Below are 18,189 nucleotides of genomic sequence, written 5' to 3' on the forward strand. Positions count from 1 at the left end.
CAACAATGGTTTTAAAAATGAGCCTTGCGATGCGCCTAGGCGGTCTTTGAGGCGAGGCGGTAAGGAAAATGCCTTTGCCCCGCAGGAGTATGTTTAAACTCGCTTAGGGTAGTCGAGGTGCACCAAAGGCATCAACTGGGGCGTTTTCTTTTCAAGGTTAGGGTTTATCATAGTGGAGAAATTTTTTTATTTGATTGTTGATTATTCTTCTATAATTAATTTTGACTCTGTATGTTTGATTTCGACTCTATATATTTGATGTCGGTTTTATTGTTATATATATTTGTTGATGCACAAAACCGGAGGGGTCTTGGAACAACGTAAATCCGACCGTAAATCTGCAAGAAAGTAAATAACACAGATGTATCGTGGTGCACTCCAATGTTTGGGCTACGTCCACACTGATATTGTATTTCTCCGTTTGTGAGAGGATTGTGAGGGAGAGAGAGCTTGAATATGAGAGTGAGGCTTTGGGGATCTCAGGCCTAAGAATTGGCCTCCCCCAATGAGGAGAGTGATGAGTCATTTTATAGAATAAGGGCTCCTCACTTATTACATATTTGCCCATTCATTTATTACATAATTACATTTGAATCATCCGAGTATTTATACGAGGTCTAAATACAGAGGCTCTAAGTATCGTATAAACAGTAGTCCTCCAAGTCTTCAGTCAAGAAAGTCTTTTGGCTGGAGACTTGAAATTTAGTTCATGTGTGGGCCGAAGTAACTAGATGTCGTCTAGAACTGATACTCGATATGAGGCAGTACCCAATCTGAAATGATGCTCAACCAGAAGTAGCACATGTTGCGAGGCTGCTCTGCTTGTGGCTTATGTTGCCTTGGTTGGTTTGGCTTGTGACGTTGAAGGTGAAGGAGTCCCTTTTATAGAATAAGGGCTCGATCCTCAATACATAAGTGATGGGCTAAGAGTTGATGCTCGCGGCGAGGCAGTTGCTCAGTAGGCGGCGATGCTATCTAATGATGATGATGGAGTCCCTTTTATAAAATAAGGGCTCGCTCCTCAGTACATGAATAATGGGTTATGAGTGATGCTCGCGGCGAGACGGTTGCTCAGTTGACAGCGATGCTCTCTAATGAAGATGAGGGAGTCCCTTTTATAAAAAAATGGCTCACTCATCAGTACATGAATAATGGGTTATGAGTGATGCTCGCAGCGAGACGGTTGCTTAACTGGCGGCGATGCTTTCTAATGAAGGTGAGGGAGTCCCTTTTATAAAATAAGGACTCGCTCTTCAGTACATGAATAATGGGTTAGGAGTGATGCTCGCGGCGAGGCGGCTGCTCAGCTGGTGGCGATGCTCTCTAATGAAGGTGAGGGAGTCCATTTTATAAAATAAGGGCTCGCTCCTCAGTATATAAATAATGGGCTAAGTCCCCTAAGTATTTTTCATGAGGCCCAGTTGAGGCCCAATATATGGTACATAATGTAGTCCCCAAAGTCTTCAGTCAATAGAGTCTGTTGGCTGGAGACTTCAAATTGAATCCATGTATGGGCCAAAATGGCGGTTGTTCGAATGCGGTATTTGTATACCCTGCACTGAAGCTTTGCAGGTGAAACTTTGCAAGTGAAGCTTTTGAAGCTGGAGCTTTGTAAATGAAGCTTTTGAAGCAGGAGCTCTCGAAGCTGGAGCTCTGTAAATGAAGCTTTCGAAGCTGATTGACATGAGTGATGCTCATGAATGTTTATGTTGATTGACATAAGTGATGCTCATGGATGTTGACATGAGTGATGCTCATGAATGTTGACATGAGTGATGCTCATGAATGTTGACATGAATGATGGTTATGAATGTTTATGTATGATTGACATGAGTGATGCTCATGAATGTTTATGTATGACTGACATGAGTGATGGTCATGTATAATTTTGGAGTACTGGACATACTTTTGATCACCTGGTTGGTGATAATAGCGGCAGGCTGCCGAATAATTTTTTAGAGTATTGGACGTACTTTTGATCACCTGGTTGGTGATAATAGCGGCAGGCTGCCGAATAATTTTGGAGTATTGGGCGTACTTTTGATCACCTGGTTGGTGGTAATAGTGGTAGGCTGCCGAATAATTTTTTGTAGTACTGGACATACTTTTGATCACTTGGTTGGTGATAATAGCGGCAGGCTGTCGAATAATTTTTTGTAGTTGTTGACCCTAAAAACTACCAAGCCTACGTGATGCGTAGGTCGAGTAATCTATGAGCTAACTACGTCATTCGGTTGAATGCGGGGCATGCCAACTCGTCGGCCAAGGAGTAAAATATGCTGATGTTGTGATGAGTGAGCGACCGACTTCTGCGTCTTGCAGTTACGACCGAGGAAGGAACACGTCTCGACCTCTTGGGTTCTCGAACCTGAAGACAAGACTACTATTCTTACGAAGCTCACAAATCGTCGTCCTCGGATTCGGTCACATTGATGGTATTCGTCAGAGTAAACTCATGCCAAATCGACACCAAAGTGTAAGGACACAAATACTCAAAGCGGATATATGTCTTAACAATAAACGTGGTTTGGTCGTCAGAATGCCGAACTCTAAATCCCACTTGAGAGTATCCAATCATAAACTAACTCGACGTGCAATGTGCCGAGCCTAATAAACTGTAACACCTCACTTCGCCAAGAAGGCTAATAAGATGACCTCGACCAATAAGGATTCGAGAATCCTTTTCAACCGAGACTTGGATAGATAACCAGTCATCCTTGACGCAGTGCTATCTATACCGACTGAAGATGCTGCGAGACCGGCTGGTTCTACGGTGACAGTGCTATCTATGCCAACTGAAGATATCACCGGTTGCCTTCACAGTGCTGTTTATCCAAACTAAAGGTGTGTCGGCGAAAAAAGAAAAGGAAAAAGTCTCAAGGCTGTTGAGAGAATTTGCACAGGGCAGTTGTGTGTTGAATTGAAGGGGGTTTGAATGATGCACAGCCTCCTCTATTTATAGCATTAGGTCTTCTCTAAATCGAGTTATATCCCTACTCGGATTATGACTCCTTATTCTAACCAAACACTATCTTGACCAATCCTATTTTCACTATGACTATGAACCCGATCCTTTACCAAGCCACATTCACTTCCGGGTTATAAATATCTATATCTTGCTGAGACTCCTTATTGTGCCAGGATTCAATTACTCGTCTTGCAGCACGACTCGGCCGACCTAGGTCAGGAAGCCCATGAACTAAACGATCCATGATAACTTTTCGTAAGACCTTCCGGGCCGAGAATAAAACTCGGCCCAAACCATTATTTTGGTCCCAAACAGTAGTACTGGATGTACTATTGATCACCTGGTTGGTGATAATAGAGGGCCTGGTTCTTTTGGGCATATGGGCCTTCGCCCTCCATATAACATTCCAGCCCATTATTTTGGGCTTGCCTTTTTTTTATTATTTTTTTATTACCCTCTGATGGGGTTTATACAGATGTTTCCGAAAAAAAATAAATCACATCATTCAAAAACAAGAAAAGTAAATCACATCATTCTGGTGGGGTGTTTATTCCTTGCTTTTGCTTTCTGCTTTTACTTTTCTCTTTTTGCTTTTGGTTTCTGCTTTTTGCTTTTGTTTTTGTTTCTTCTTTTCTGCTGCATGGTCCACGAATCCACCCCCAAGGCTCCATAATATTCTCCCACACTGGAAAGTGGAGACGTTTGGTGCCGACAAAATGATGGGGCATCTTCTGGTGCGCTTGCCTTGATTGAGGGGAAAAGTGAAGGGGCATATCGCTCGGACACGTGCCATAAGGAATTCCCAGAATACGCAGTGGAATGAGCATTTCTTGATCCCGCTGGGTCATCCCGTGACTAACCTTGAGTTTCAAGTCAAATATCAAGATGTCTTCGGCGCCGAGATCATTGAAAACACCAAAATCCCAGCCGAGAAAAATCGCCACTGGAGAGCCCATCTCTGGGTGGTTCCCTGTTATCGGACCTTCCGTGAAGCCCCCACGAAACCTGACTCGACGATCCGGGTCGGATTGCAGTTCATGCTGTTAGAGATCTGCTGTTCCTTGCGCCTGCACCAGCATTGCCATGTCCAGGAACACCTGGTGCAGCTCCTGCAGGTTCCTCTCCATGTCCTTTACGGCGTCGTGTCGCTCTTCTCTCTTTCTCTCTCTCAATATCTTTGTCCACCAAGACTCTGTAGGAAACTAAAACTTCGCAGATCTCTCAACGCACCGTGAGTGAGTGAGTGGGTGAGTCGAGAGGAGCGAGTGAGGGCTGAATTGAGCAGTGGGTCAGGGACGAGTTGGCATCTAGAACTGGGGTTGTGAAACGGGCCGACCTTGTTGGCATACAGAAGGACTAAATCTCCTTCTTTGTAGCAATGATTTGACCCGTCGGACCTGACTAGATCTGTACCGGACAAAATTAGCAAAGCAATGATGCAGTGTACTGAGGAATCATTATGAGATCTTCGCCGGAGCTAGTAGAGTCTTCCTCTGTCATTCTCTCATTCCAAGAGCTTTCCCAACTCCAAAACTCCCCTTCCTATCCTCTAAACTCTCCAAAACATGTCCGATCCTGGAATCTGGTGTAACCAAACCCCTTTGAATTTCAATGTCTCCGACCGATCCCGCCTCAACTCTGCTCTCCTTTCCTCATCCCATTCCCAAATCCATCCAAAACACCAACCCAACAAAAAATAAGTAAAACCCAACAAAATCGATCGCTTGCCACATATAAATCTCGGCGTTCAGATACACATAGAACAAGAACAGCGTCGCCGTCAGATAAAACATCACGTCCCTTACAAACGATGCCGGCTTGAGCGGAAAGGGCGCGGTGTAAATCGCCATAAACCCCACCATGAATGCCGACATGAAAATACCGGTGGACAAAATTGCACCGAACCCGGTTCAGTACTGCCCCGTCCGAACTGCTGCGACCGAGGTAAAGACGCCAGGGGTGTCGTTTTCGAGCGCGAGAAAGGTGACGGCGGCCATGCTGGGGATCAAATCGAGGGCAAAAACGAGTTTGGTGGTGACAAGAGAGAAGTGATCCTGGGCTGTTTTGATGAGGATGTAGATGAGGAGGAGGAGAAGGATGAGAGAGAAAATTCAGGTTTTGAAAGAGGAGGAAAGAGAGATGGCCATGCCATTTAGCAAGCAAAAAGCTCAAATCTTCCCGACTTTGGTTCTTGGGTTTCTGTGATTTTGTAGATTCACGGCGGAGGTAAAAAAATGAAAGAGAACCGACATAACTTTTCGTATCGATTCCCACAGATGGCGCCAAATGTTGATGCACAAAATCGGAGGGGTTTGGAACAACGTAAATCCGACCGTGAATCTGCAAGAAAGTAAATAACACAGATGTATCGTGGTTCACTCCAATGTTTGGGTTACGTCCACACTGATATTGTATTTCTCTGTTCGTGAGAGGATTGTGAGGGAGAGAGAGCTTGAATATGAGAGTGAGGCTTTGGGGATCTCAGGCCTAAGAATTGGCCACCCCCAATGAGGAGAGTGAGGAGTCATTTTATAGAATAAGGGCTCTTCACTTATTACATATTTGCCCCCTTCATTTATTACATAATTACATTTGAGTCCTCCGAGTATTTATACGAGATCTAAATACGGAGGCCCTAAGTATGGTATAAACAATATTAATAATTTTAGCTCTTATGAGGCTTTGCCTCATCCCTCAAGGTTTTCGCCTAGACGGGGCTATCCATGAAACACCTTAGTTTCGCCTTCACCTTTAAAAACATTGGTTACCAATTTATTTTATATTGAAACCTCAACTTCTATAATTGCCCAGCTAGATAAAATGACAAACACACATGTTGCAAGGATCAACACTTTTACACTTTATGGTACATTTAGTAATCATATAAATGATATTAAATTCTTTACTTACATTACAAGCATTATGGAAGAAAAAATTCACTCTTGCATCAAACTTTTGAACCTTGAAATTAGGTATCTACTGCTAAAACAGCAACTCATCGGTACCGGGTGAGACATCCTTGACTTTTTTGTCGTTACCGGTATTGTTCCCGGACCGGAAACTGCAAGGATCAGCATCCGCAAGCATCTTTATAACCTCCCGCATTGTCGGGCGCAACGATGGTAGCTTCGTAGTACAAAGAACAGCAACCTTCAAGACCTTGATCATGTCATCCTGGACACTTACATCTGCCACTTTTTCATCGAGAATCTTAACAACCGCTTCACGGTCACTCAGATGCGTTGAAACCCAGTAAACAATATCTTTTCCTTCCCCGTAATCCTCTTCAATTGGTCTCCTACCAGTTACTAGCTCTAGCAGCACAACACCGAAGCTATACACATCGCACTTTTCGTTCACTTTAGCAGTATATGCCAGCTCTGCAGGAAATCAGTTCAAAACGTTTGAATACATGCATGTTGTGAAGACTTTGGATACAATCTGAATTGAATGAGACGGTCCAATATAAAAAATGAAAGCAACATCAAATCTCGTGAGCAGATTAAAATTCTGGAGTTGTAGAAAACGTCGCAGAGAAATTGATACAAGCATAGTTGAAGTAAGAAACCAAGGCTAACGTATGTGACCAACAACGATGGAAGGATAAAAGTATGTGCTTTTGTAGATTTGAAACTCACCGGGAGCAATATAGCCATGTGTGCCGGCGAATGAGCTGTAATCAGAACCCTTCTGAGAATTTTCTGCAATCTTTGCAACCCCAAAATCAGCAACTTTTGCCTCATAATCGTCGTCGAGCAGAATGTTGGTGGATTTAATATCCCTGTGAATTATAGCTGGTGAACAATCATGGTGCAGATAAGCAATCCCCCGAGCTGCTCCCAAAGCAATCTTATACCTCTGGCACCAATCCAATTCGGGCTTCCCGCATTTAATCTCTCTGTGAAGCGCTTCAAACAAATTACCATTTGCCATGTACTCAAACACGAGAACTCTAGATCCGCCCTTCACTAAACAAGCGTATAGCTTCAGTATATTTTTATGCCTTATCTTCCCCAAAATGTCCATCTCTGCCATCAAAAGCTTCATGCCATCTCCTTTCCAAAGTTGTTTGACAGCCACCGTGCCACGACCTTTCTTCAAGTCTATGCGGTAAACTTTCCCTGTACTACCACTTCCAATCAAATTTTCTTCTTCCAAATCGCATATCTCATCTGCATCTATTTCCAACTGGTGGAAAGATGCAAGTTTCCATTTCGGATCTTTCTCCTTCCCTGCTTCCAAATTATTTTCTCTGTCAACCGCCTTCCCAAGCTTGAAATTCTTATAACTGACAAGCAGTAATCCAGCAAAAACAGCAACCAACGCTGATGCTATAATAATGAACAAAACCAGTTTACTTTCAAGCACCCTTTTTCTATTCGGCTTTTCAGTACACATGTTCATCCCAGAGTTTGTGCGAGTTCTGGAATATTGATCGATGCAGAGTCCCTTGTTTCCGGCGAAGGCTTTGTCTCCTCCCATGGTCAGAAGATCAGATGGTACTCTTCCAGATAACTGATTCCCAGACAAATCTATAGAACTTAGCTTCAGTTTCGCCAAAGCTTCAGGAATCAAACCCATGAGGTGGTTTTTCGAGAGATTTAGAGAGTTCAAAGAGCTCATTAGTGATAATGTACGAGGGATATTACCAGTTAAAGAATTCGAAGCAAGATTCACGTCCACCAACTTAACACAGTTTCCCAATTCTGATGGTATTGATCCTGTCAAAGAATTGAATTCGAGATGCAAAGATGACAGCAGCTTTAGAGCACCCATTTCAGAAGGAATTTCACCAGAAAAGTTATTACTGCTCAGATAGAGCTTCTCCAAGTTCAATAGGTCCCCAAGTTGCGGTGGAAGATAACCTGAGAAACCATTGTTCTGCAATATCAACTGATTCAAGCTGTTAGAAAACCCAATGCTGGGGGATATCTCTCCGCTGAAGTTGTTATCACTAAAATCAATCATTGTCGCGTAGGGAAGTGACCAAAACTCGGCTGGAATCTTCCCAGACAAACGGTTCTGATTGACTCTCAGCCGCTGTAGAGATTTACAACGAACATAAGAATCTGGAAACTCCCCAGAAAAATTGTTGTCCAAAGCAAGCAAGAAATTTAACCTGCCGTTTTCACAAAGAAACCTTGGGAAACCACCTGAAAACTGATTCTCGGATATGTCGATGCTTTCCAAAGGTGAGAATCTACCAAAATTGGTCGGAAATTCCCCAGAAAATCTGTTTCCGTAGATTGAGACTGATCCAAGGTGTTTCATATCGCCGAACCCAGCAGGGAATTCCCCGGAGAAATTGTTCCCAAATAACTGAAAAACCTTCAAGTTCTTGAGATTTCCCATCTCCGAAGGCAACTTCCCATAAAACTTGTTTGATGAGATATCAAATTCCCTTAGGAGGGTGAGACTAGCAAGCCCTCGTGGGATTTCTCCACTCAAATTGTTTTGAAAAAGTTCAATCTTATTGAGGTTTTGTAGATGGGAAATGGACTCAGAGAGCTTCCCAGAGAGTTTGTTTCTCGACATATCCAACGTCTCCAATGCCTTCATTTCGTAAACAGATTCCGGAATCTCTCCTCTCAACTGGGTAAACCCCAGATGGAGCCAAGTTAGGTTGGTCAAGTTTTCAAGCCCCTCAGGAATTTCACCTTCATCAAACTCATTTTCCCCAAGCACGAGAGAAACCAACCCAGTCAGATTCCCCACCCAGGATGGGAATGCGGCGGAGAAGAAGTTTGTCGAAAGATCAAGAATCTCCAATTTTCCGAGGGCAGAAAGATCGGGGATGGCTCCGACCATTTTGTTGCCGGTGAGATTTAAAGTTTTAAGATTTGCGCAACGAGTGACTTGGGCAGGAAGCTTTCCGGTAATGTTGTTGGAAGGCAGTGACAGCGTCACTAGGCTGTCAAGAACACCAATGGCGGGCGAAATCTCCCCCGAAAGGGACTTGTTATCAAGAGAAATTCCAATCACTTTTCCGCTAATCCCATCACAAGCAACTCCGAAGAAGTTGCAGGGCGACCGGTCAGCGGTCTCTTTCCAGGAATCGAGAACATTCAGAGGGTCCTTGAGCTGCCTCTTCAACTCAAGGAGGGCTTCAGTTTCCGTTTGACTTCCGACCGTTAGAGGCAAACATGGCGGGAAAAGCAAACCGAAGAGAAATACAGTTGGCAGCAGCAAGTACAGTGCCATTGGCAATACAGTAATAGGTACTACTAGTAGGGGTAAAATGGTCAATTAAGGACAACGGATCTTTAAATTTTGCGACCACCACGACCACCACTACCCCTACCCCACGCCGATGCCATTATTTGAACTTGAACAAGTTCTGAGTAAGCGGAAGGAAACAGCTGTGCAGAAAAAGACCACAAGTCAATGTCTCTGACTGCATTATCTTGATAATTTATAATTTAATAATAATAATTATTATTATTAAAAAATACACGGTTAAATTAAAATTATTAATTTATAATTTATAATAATTTTTACTAATTAATAAAACATTCTTTGTTAATCAAAACGCTATAAAATTACCAATTTAACTCTTTAATTAAAAGAGAACATGAATCAGAAATATGGGCATAAATGTAATTTCACACAACTAAATTTTGCTATTTTTTTTTCAAAGCCTTACCTACATATAATTCTAACCTATTTCTAATTAAAAAAATAAAAAATTCCTACTCCTACATTCTCTATCGATCTCTTCCTCTCTCCTATTTAAAAAACAAAAATAAAAAATTTTCTTACGCACTTTGCGTGTGCCCATATGCTAGTATTTATTAAGCAGTGTTAGTAATCAATACCAACTAAGGGGACGTTAAAACGTCAATTTTGTCTGTAGCTGTGGATTCTCTTGCTTGCATATGAGAGTTATGGTTACTGTAAATTAAGACAACTTCATAATTGATTACCCTTGCAAGTCACTCATTAGTCCATCATTTCTTTTGCATATTTTCTTTTTTATTTTTAAAAAGGGATAAGCTGGTGGTTTACATTAATCCATCATTTCGAGAGCCGGAAAGGTTTACATAAATATTTCAGCTTCTTTTTTATTATCATTGCGTGTTTCACAAGTGCTAAGGATCGAATTCAAGACATGCCATATGAAATAAAGGCATGAAATTCTCCCTAGTCACTGGTCACCCGTGATGGTTTTTTCTTGTGCATATTTGAGGTTTATGTTATAATTATACTACCTACTAATTAATCAATTAAAATTTTTAAAGATGGTATCTCCTTTTTTCTTTTGCATATCTGAGGTTTATGTTATAATTATACTGCCTACTAATTAATGAATTAAAAAATTGTAAAGATGGGATCTCCTTCATCGCATTAAATACCATCGAATTTGAGCTATGGTTCATGAACTTAAAATCGGTGAGTATTTGTTCTTGAATTTATCATAATGTGGAGCGATTGTCATTTTGAGTAATTTAGTTGGAACTTCCGCCAAATACCACTAATTTTGAATGGAAGTTCTAACCGTGTTATGCAAAAGAGTCATTGCTTCCTATTGTGACAAGTTTAGAAATCAGTACGCGCATATTTTTAGTTTAGATACTAAAGCTTCAATTGGACCAAAATTCAAGAACTAATTGCCTAATTTCCTCAAATTTCTTAATTAGGACTTTAACTAATTAATAAAAATTAAAGAAAGCAAAAACTAAAATTTTGCAATTAGCAACAAATTAATTTAAAAAAAATTAAATCCACACTCGTGAGAAGAATGCCACACACATATATATTGATATTTTGAGCCAGAAAAATAGCTTAATTTTGGATTAATTTTGGGTTTCTTTTTCAATAATCAAATCAGTGTTTTATTGTTGACCAAGACAAAACGTAGTTTTTAGATAGTAATCCAATCATTAATCAAGCAGAAGCAGTCATAAATTGAAAGAAAAATTTGAGAAAAAAAGAATTAATACAAGAGAATCGAAAATAACATTTAGAGCTAATAGATGTGACAGATGAGATGAGATTAGAGTACCTGATGGTGATCAGTTCCAAGTGAGAGGTAGATCATGTGGAGAGGAGGAAGCAGCATCGTCAAGTGTGGGCAACCAATGCCTCATCTCATCTGATGAAGAACCGATTAACAGCAGCTGGGAATTGGATCAACCAACTGGATGAATTTGGTGGCCAAATTATACAGAAGAGAGCATGCTGTATAACTTTACTTTGTGTATGTTTGGCTGACGAGATACATATTTATACATATATGTGTGTATATATATATATGTATATGTAGTTTATGTATAGATATTGAACAAGTGTTGAGCATGCATATGGTGATGGTCCATGGATATGGATGGAGAGTGGAGAAATGATATCTGACACTTCCTTCCTACCCACATGTTTCTTGCTTACTAACTTCACCACTCACCACTCACCACTCACCACTCAGTAATCTTTCAGCTACCTAGACAGACAGCGGTCGGTGGAGGAAGCAGAAGGGAAAAGGAAGAGAGAGAGAGAGAGAGAGAGAGTAAATAGTTCCTGCCGTACGTCGTCGAATTATTAAACTTTAGAGATGATGAGGTGACGAGTGGGGGAGGGAGGCAGGGATGGAGAGAGAGCAGAGACAAAAATGCTTTATGAGCACTTCTTGGAAATTAGTGACCTCCTCGAAAGCCACGAAAAGTAATTATTGTAATATGATATTATTGAATTTTGAGTGGATGATGATGATCCCAAATTCAGTTGTGTGAGATACCGGTGGGGAAAAGATAAACTTTCATTTAACGCTGCTGTGGGATCAGGAAATATTATTAGAGAGTCGATGACAACAGTGTGCACAGCGCCTAAATTTTTGGACACTTATATCACGTAAATTGACATTTTATCGAGTTTTTGATTTGGTAGGCTTAAAGATATTTATCAAGTCATACTGCACGTTTGTTAATAATTTTCGAGCGAGTATGTCGTCTGATGTTAATAGCTTATGAACGAGCATGTAGACATATATCAACATATGTCAAGTGAGTGTATTGAAAGATGTCCATATCAACTTATACAAAGGTATGAGGCTAGCAGATACCCTGCCCGTGCCTATAAAGGATATTCGTCGAACAATTGGAGGGCAAATTTTCAAGGACATCTCAAATTTTCTAAGGATAGCACCCAGCTCTTGAAGAATATCTAAACTTGGAGGGTTCAGTTGACCCGCCTTGCTCCAAAGTGAATCTATCCCTAATGTAAAGTATACAATGATTGAGTATGTAATATCTTAAGTCACTAATATAAAACCTTATAAAAAGATATTATAAATATCATGATAACAATGTACTTAATGTATATATATCTTTACCCTCAACAACTATCTTATGAGATTGAAATATTACCCGAAACAACTGTCTTATGAGATTGATGATTACTATTTCCATGTGATGTGTAGTACAAAAGAATATTAGTGGAACCAACAAATGCCGTATGGTTGGTATTTAAGGACGAGTTTATCCCTTTCAAGCTAAGCTAAAATAAGACAAACTTATTAATTCTACGCAAAAACAAAGTGGAAGTTAACGAGCCTACCTACCATGATCAAATTAAGGTTTTTTTTTTAAAAAAAAAACCCAAGGAAAATACAGTTTAAACCACTCTCTTGAGTATCCTTTAATTTTTCAACAACAAAAAACATATTCTTTAATTTACTCAATTGAAATACAAAAAATAAACAAAAGTGTGAAGTAGGCGTACGCAAATCATTATAAAAAATAAAACAAGATAATACAATTATGAATTTGAAACAACTAAGACATGTGTCAAATCAATTACACCAACTCAACTGTTTTAAGAGAAAAGTATTAAGGAAGAAAATATAGAAACCTAAGCACGTACTAGCATTCGAACAACTAGGGCTTGTTTCGTAACTATTTTATGTTTTGTTTTTAGACTGTTTTTTTTATTTTTATATATATGTGGAAAATGTAAAGGATTAAGGAAGATGAAGAAACGCTGGTGGATGAGTGGGAAAGAAATAAAAAAGAATGGACGAAGAAAAAAAAATTGAAAGTGAAAGCAAACTCGAATGTATATTTTGTTTTAGTTTTTACTCTTTAGTGTTCTTTGTGTACCCTTGTTCGAGCATTTCTTCTGTTTTTTCAGTTAAAATGGTCTTTAAGATTGTCATAATATATCACTTGGATCATTGACAATTAAAATCGATAGAATTGATTATTGAGTTTGTCAAACATAAATCATTTTTGTCTTTCTGTGAAAATCTGTCAACATACTCGTTAAGTGGAGGGATTGGTTTAACAAAAAAACCCTTAAAAGGTGGTCACGTGGTCGTTTAGTGACAATTTAACAAAAATATTTATAAATTTTTCACGAAAAGACCAAAATAATGTATGGTGAACAAATTAAAAAACAACTATCAATTTTCATTATCAATGTCCAAAGTGAAAAGTCATGCTAATCTCATAAAGAAGCCCGTTTCCTCTTCATCTCTACTTTCTACCATATACTTCTTCACATCTCAAGTACAAAAACATGAAAATAAAAAACTATAAACCTGTATATATACAAGTGTTACTTGGTGATTGTTTTAAGGAAATGAGCTCTGCTTAGTACTTCAACTCACATAAAATTTGAACTTATTTCGATCAAGCCAGGGTGCCGACATTAATTTGGAATATAGATGTCACATTGTTAGTTGGTTCCACATGGTCCCACGAAAGAATCATTTATAAGGACTCGACATACACTCTCATCATACAACCATCTCTATCAGATGATCTGTGTCAAAAACTCGTCATTACATAGGTAATGTGATCAAATAGTAATACAACAGAAAGCTACGGAATACGGCGAGCTACGCTTACCCTAAACCCTACATACCGTAAAAAGCGTGCGAATGTCGATGTACTATTGACACTCGATGAACCGGTATAGACATAAGTAGGTTCTACATGTTCAAAAATCGACGGAAACTACGCTGAAATGTATAGATGGCCTTCTTGTACAATCCTATCTTTCGTGAATCATCTCCGATTTTTCGACCCCATGTAACCGAAAAAATATAAAATCCAGCTCCTTCCCTGTTTTTTCTGTGTGATTAAAAATTTCCGTGGTCGTACAGTTCAGGAACCTCCATGACGGCGATAGAGTACTGACCGATAAATGGCCGCAACATGGAAGAACACAATGAGCACTATGAAGAAGTCATCCAAGAGACCGGCTATACCAAATATTGCTGCAGGAACACTCAAAACAAGGACGATGTATTAATAATAGCGCGACAACGACTCCACAAGAAAAATACAACTAAGTTGAAAGCATAAGAAACACCTTCCGGGATGAAGTCAAAAGGACTGAATAGGTACGCAGCACCCATTATCATCTGTATATTTAAGAAAACAAAATTTTTAAAACGGTCAGAACTTCGTAACGAACATGCAGTATACAAGATACTTCAGATTAAAGATGAGTTCTCACATAAACTGCATTAACAGCTGCATGAGAGTGCAAGATATAAGAGAAGCGATCGCATATTGTGTCAATTACTTAACTGCAATCCAAACACGAGCCCTTATAACAAGGGGAAGAGATCTATCAGGATTAATTAGTTCTCGCAGCAGCCTCCGCAGGAGAAAAGGAAGGTCCTGCGCTCTCTGTTCAAAAGAGGATTGCCATTTATAGAAACAGATTAGAAATGGAGGAGTGGTGATCTACTATCTATATCAACTACGAAACGATCTTCAATGTATGGAATAAAGATACTTTTTCAGGAGTTAAGAAACCAAACTGGCATCTGAGGAAAAATTCTGTTCCTTACAGGAAAAGAAGATAAAAACACTTTACTTCTCCAGGAATCTTAAAATAAAGAATTAATTTGTTTTGAAAGTGTATTCTTTTCATGCAGTTGGACGAGTACAGAAACTGCATATATTTTTCAACAAAAAACATATCTAATCATATTATTCAACAATGGTGGGTGTGTGTGCGTGTGTACATGTCTGTGTATTATAGAGGGAGCTCCAATTAAGAGGGACACCCTTGCAACTCCCACTTCCCATTGAACCTCAATAATTCAAACAGTCTAATTATTAGGTCTCCCCTCAAAGATCATCCTTGCAAAATATCACTGAAATCTGAAACTGTTGACTACTAAATTAAATGTTTGTCACTTTTAGTGTTTTCTTGATGTACCATGTTTGTCTATTTTATTAAATTAGATGGCTAAATGGTCAGATTTGTCTCATATTTTAAGAAGATGATCTTTGAATGAAGAACTAATAAATAGATTGTTCGGATTATTGACATAAATAAGAAATGGGCCCCACAAGGTTATTTGATGTATAGATATATTCATTTACCTGAAGAAGACTTCTGGAATGACCTCCAAAAACACGGTTGTACCTTTCAACCTTCCTTAGAATCTCCGCAACCTCCGGTCTATCAAGCTGCCTTGAAGAAGCCCTACTTGGAACCAACAAAGTGATGGGACGACGACACAGTGGGCATTTACAAGGGCGAACTGCCGATCCATGATGCCAAACAAGCATAATACAATTTCCTGAAGAAAGGGAGCCAACAATGCATTATCAGCCTTTATTTTAATGATTACTCAATTGGAGTTCAAGCCTTCTAGATTATATGTAATGGAATCTGATACTTGCATGTTTGTATGTTGTAAGAGTCCTGCTAATTCTACTTACACTCAGAGTGTTATACTTGATCCGTTATCTGTGGCTGGTTTTGAGCATGTGCGATAGGTGCCCTTGCATAGGGCCCCCAATCTGTAAAGGACCCCTAAAAGATGATACATCTACATATGTACCAACTTGGTTTGTGGCAAAAAAAGCTTCATCTTTGGGAAATTTATAGGTTCTGCATGAATAAGAGAAATATGACACCCATACGCATAAGAGAAATCACTTTTATGTTTTTAGTTTGGTTCTACCGGCTTTGCTCTAAATTTTGATTTTATTCATTTTTTTTCCATGATTTTTTGTTGACTTGAACTATAATTCAATTAATAATACTTCATTTAAATTCCTTACTAATACAACCATAGACATATAAATTAGCTTTGTAGCAGGAGTTTTATACAAGGGTTCATTTGCTACCTTACAGAGCCCCTAAATCTCAGAGGTGACGCAGTATGCAGTGAATGCTAAATAGAAGATCACGCCCATTCAGTTCAGAATATTCTCAATATGCATTTTGGAGATTTTGTAACCACTTCGTATATCCACAATCTCTATAATCTATTGAAACATAGCAATTCCAAGCATAGATCACTTTTATGTACAATAGAAGCAGTAAACTTGTCAAACATCAAAGTCCTTATGGTGCGCTTGAAGAAGGGGATTTTTAAGTTCCATGTAACGTATGATAAATTTGTTAAGAATGCACTACAAGAAATAGATAAAGGGACTTCAAAATCACTAGATGCAATACATTTGATAGAACTTTCAATTAACTCCTTGAAGGTGTCATTTAGTGGTGTTTTAGTAGTAGCTTAACTGTGCTTGAGTAGTTCATTGGTAGTGTTCTTGTGATGCATTTTAACAATAGAGCTTAAATTGCCTTGGCACTCGAAAGTCTCTCATCCAAACATAAGGTTAAAGCCTAAGCGAGAGATGTTCTATAACTAGAGTCAAGTGAAAAACAGCATTGCGCCTCTATATGAATGATGAATGAGTTAAGGATCTGTATAATCAAGTTCAAATGATCATTATATATATAAATATATAGGCACCATGGGCATCCGCGGGATTTATAACCGGACTTGGAATTGTGCTTGGAAAAACTGGTTATATCAGATGTTAAATGATAGGCAGACCAAGAATATCAAGTCCATTCTACTTGGAATGAAACATACTTGAGCGGAGAGGGGAATTTTTTTTACATGTAAGTGTTTCCTTTTCAACATTTTTAAGATGCAAGTCTTGGAAACCTACACGAACGTGTTCTTCCTATTTACAGAACTCTGCAGAGTATAATTACATGTACAAAATCACATCCTGTTTTGACTTCTCTTGATATCAATAAGAACAAGAGACTAACAGTCCATAATGAATATGACCGGTTTCTATGATATCAAATGATAATGACTGGATATCTACAGCGATTTCTCGAAGAGCTCCATCTTCGGCCCCCTTCTTAGTTTTCACCAAACTTTTAAGTTAGCATAGCTAAAGCTAAATTGGACTTGTTTCAAGGGCAAAACATCATATAATTGGTCGAAATAAACACCCAATTTGGATGTGGATTATAAGTCCCTTCGCTCTAAAGAGCAAATGATATCAAAAGCCGCCGCTACTAAAATCTTCTGAGTAATCAATCAAGTCTTTCAACACAAGCATGCTTAAATGATCAATCAATCGAATCAAAACATGAAAAAGCATGCTTGAGCAAAATACAAACAGAAGCAGTTGAAACAAAATAAAATGCATAAAATACAGGTGAATGCAGAAATTGAAGACGAATTGGGTTTAGGGTTCTTTTATATTGCACAAAACCAAGAGCAACATTGGTTGTCTGACAGAAATGTAAGCGAGGAAATAGGAATGAGAGTGAGGGAGGAAGAAAGGTACCGCAAAACCAGTGAGAGCAATTGGCCTGACAAGGAGTGTCGAAGTTGCCATGGCAAACCGAACACAGATCGCCGCCTGGAGGGCCGTCCATTCCGATCTCTACTTCGCTTACCCCGCCGTTCGTCTCTTAGATACTCTGTCCCCCATTAATCATGACGTGCCACGCAAATGGATAAACATGTATAGCTTTTTGTTTTGGATATTAACTTTTGGAAGAAGAAAATAATTCAAATTTAGAAAGGAAAAAAAAAACAAATTTATAAATTGACATCCATTACCTGCGAGGACTTACAAACCTTGTAATCTAAAAATTTTGCGTGGAAAAGAAAAATTTAGAATTTGAAATCTCCAATCCATAAGCTTAAATTCTATATAAATAAATGTCCTTTTCACCATTATATGTCACCAACACTTACCACCTGCCACCACCACTCACGATTATCTTCACCATCATAGTTGTCGGCACCACTATATACAATTGTGACCCCTGCCACTACCACTGCCAATATCACAACCTGCAGCTACTTCACACTATCATCATCATCATCATCATCACTACTACCACTTCTGTCACATTTTCTAACTATCTCTCATATATATATATATATATATATATATATATATATATATATATATTAATGACTATATATATATATATATATA

At 39.1% G+C, this 18,189-nt stretch overlaps 2 protein-coding genes across 3 annotated transcripts; both read right to left on the bottom strand.

Annotated features, from left to right (window-relative positions):
* Positions 1-5,784: 5,784 nt before the first annotated feature.
* Positions 5,785-11,593, bottom strand: LOC126603606 (receptor protein-tyrosine kinase CEPR2-like). Its single transcript, XM_050270521.1, has 3 exons — positions 10,971-11,593; positions 6,607-9,327; positions 5,785-6,348 (listed from the first exon to the last, which is right to left on the bottom strand). The coding sequence occupies exons 2-3, from the start codon at positions 9,167-9,169 to the stop codon at positions 5,951-5,953; spliced, it is 2,961 nt and encodes a 986-aa protein (XP_050126478.1). The 5' UTR covers positions 9,170-9,327; positions 10,971-11,593; the 3' UTR covers positions 5,785-5,950.
* A 2,013-nt stretch (positions 11,594-13,606) lies between these two features.
* Positions 13,607-18,072, bottom strand: LOC126605761 (uncharacterized). 2 transcript variants are annotated; one of them, XM_050273198.1, is made up of 6 exons: positions 17,943-18,072; positions 17,527-17,662; positions 15,301-15,500; positions 14,494-14,595; positions 14,273-14,324; positions 13,607-14,177 (listed from the first exon to the last, which is right to left on the bottom strand). In XM_050273198.1, exons 2-6 carry the CDS (start codon positions 17,615-17,617, stop codon positions 14,065-14,067), a joined length of 558 nt encoding a protein of 185 aa, XP_050129155.1. In that variant the 5' UTR covers positions 17,618-17,662; positions 17,943-18,072; the 3' UTR covers positions 13,607-14,064. The 2 variants fall into 2 exon arrangements, with proteins under 2 accessions (XP_050129155.1, XP_050129154.1); XM_050273197.1 differs by lacking the exon at positions 17,943-18,072 and adding an exon at positions 17,805-17,923.
* Positions 18,073-18,189: the final 117 nt, after the last annotated feature.

Source organism: Malus sylvestris, chromosome 15 (genome assembly GCF_916048215.2).
Source record: "Malus sylvestris chromosome 15, drMalSylv7.2, whole genome shotgun sequence".
In the NCBI taxonomy this organism is placed as follows: Eukaryota; Viridiplantae; Streptophyta; class Magnoliopsida; order Rosales; family Rosaceae; genus Malus; species Malus sylvestris.

Excerpts from the sequence above, each read along its gene's own strand:
- LOC126603606 (XM_050270521.1), bottom strand. The coding sequence starts at position 9,169 with ATGGCACTGTACTTGCTGCTGCCAACTGTATTTCTCTTCGGTTTGCTT. Across the intron at positions 6,349-6,606 it reads ACATGGCTATATTGCTCCCG|AGCTGGCATATACTGCTAAA; the intron begins GTGAGTTTCAAA and ends GATTTCCTGCAG.
- LOC126605761 (XM_050273198.1), bottom strand. The coding sequence starts at position 17,617 with ATGGACGGCCCTCCAGGCGGCGATCTGTGTTCGGTTTGCCATGGCAAC. Across the intron at positions 15,501-17,526 it reads TTGCTCTCACTGGTTTTGCG|GAAATTGTATTATGCTTGTT; the intron begins GTACCTTTCTTC and ends CCCTTTCTTCAG. Across the intron at positions 14,596-15,300 it reads ATTCCAGAAGTCTTCTTCAG|AGAGCGCAGGACCTTCCTTT; the intron begins GTAAATGAATAT and ends TCTTTTGAACAG.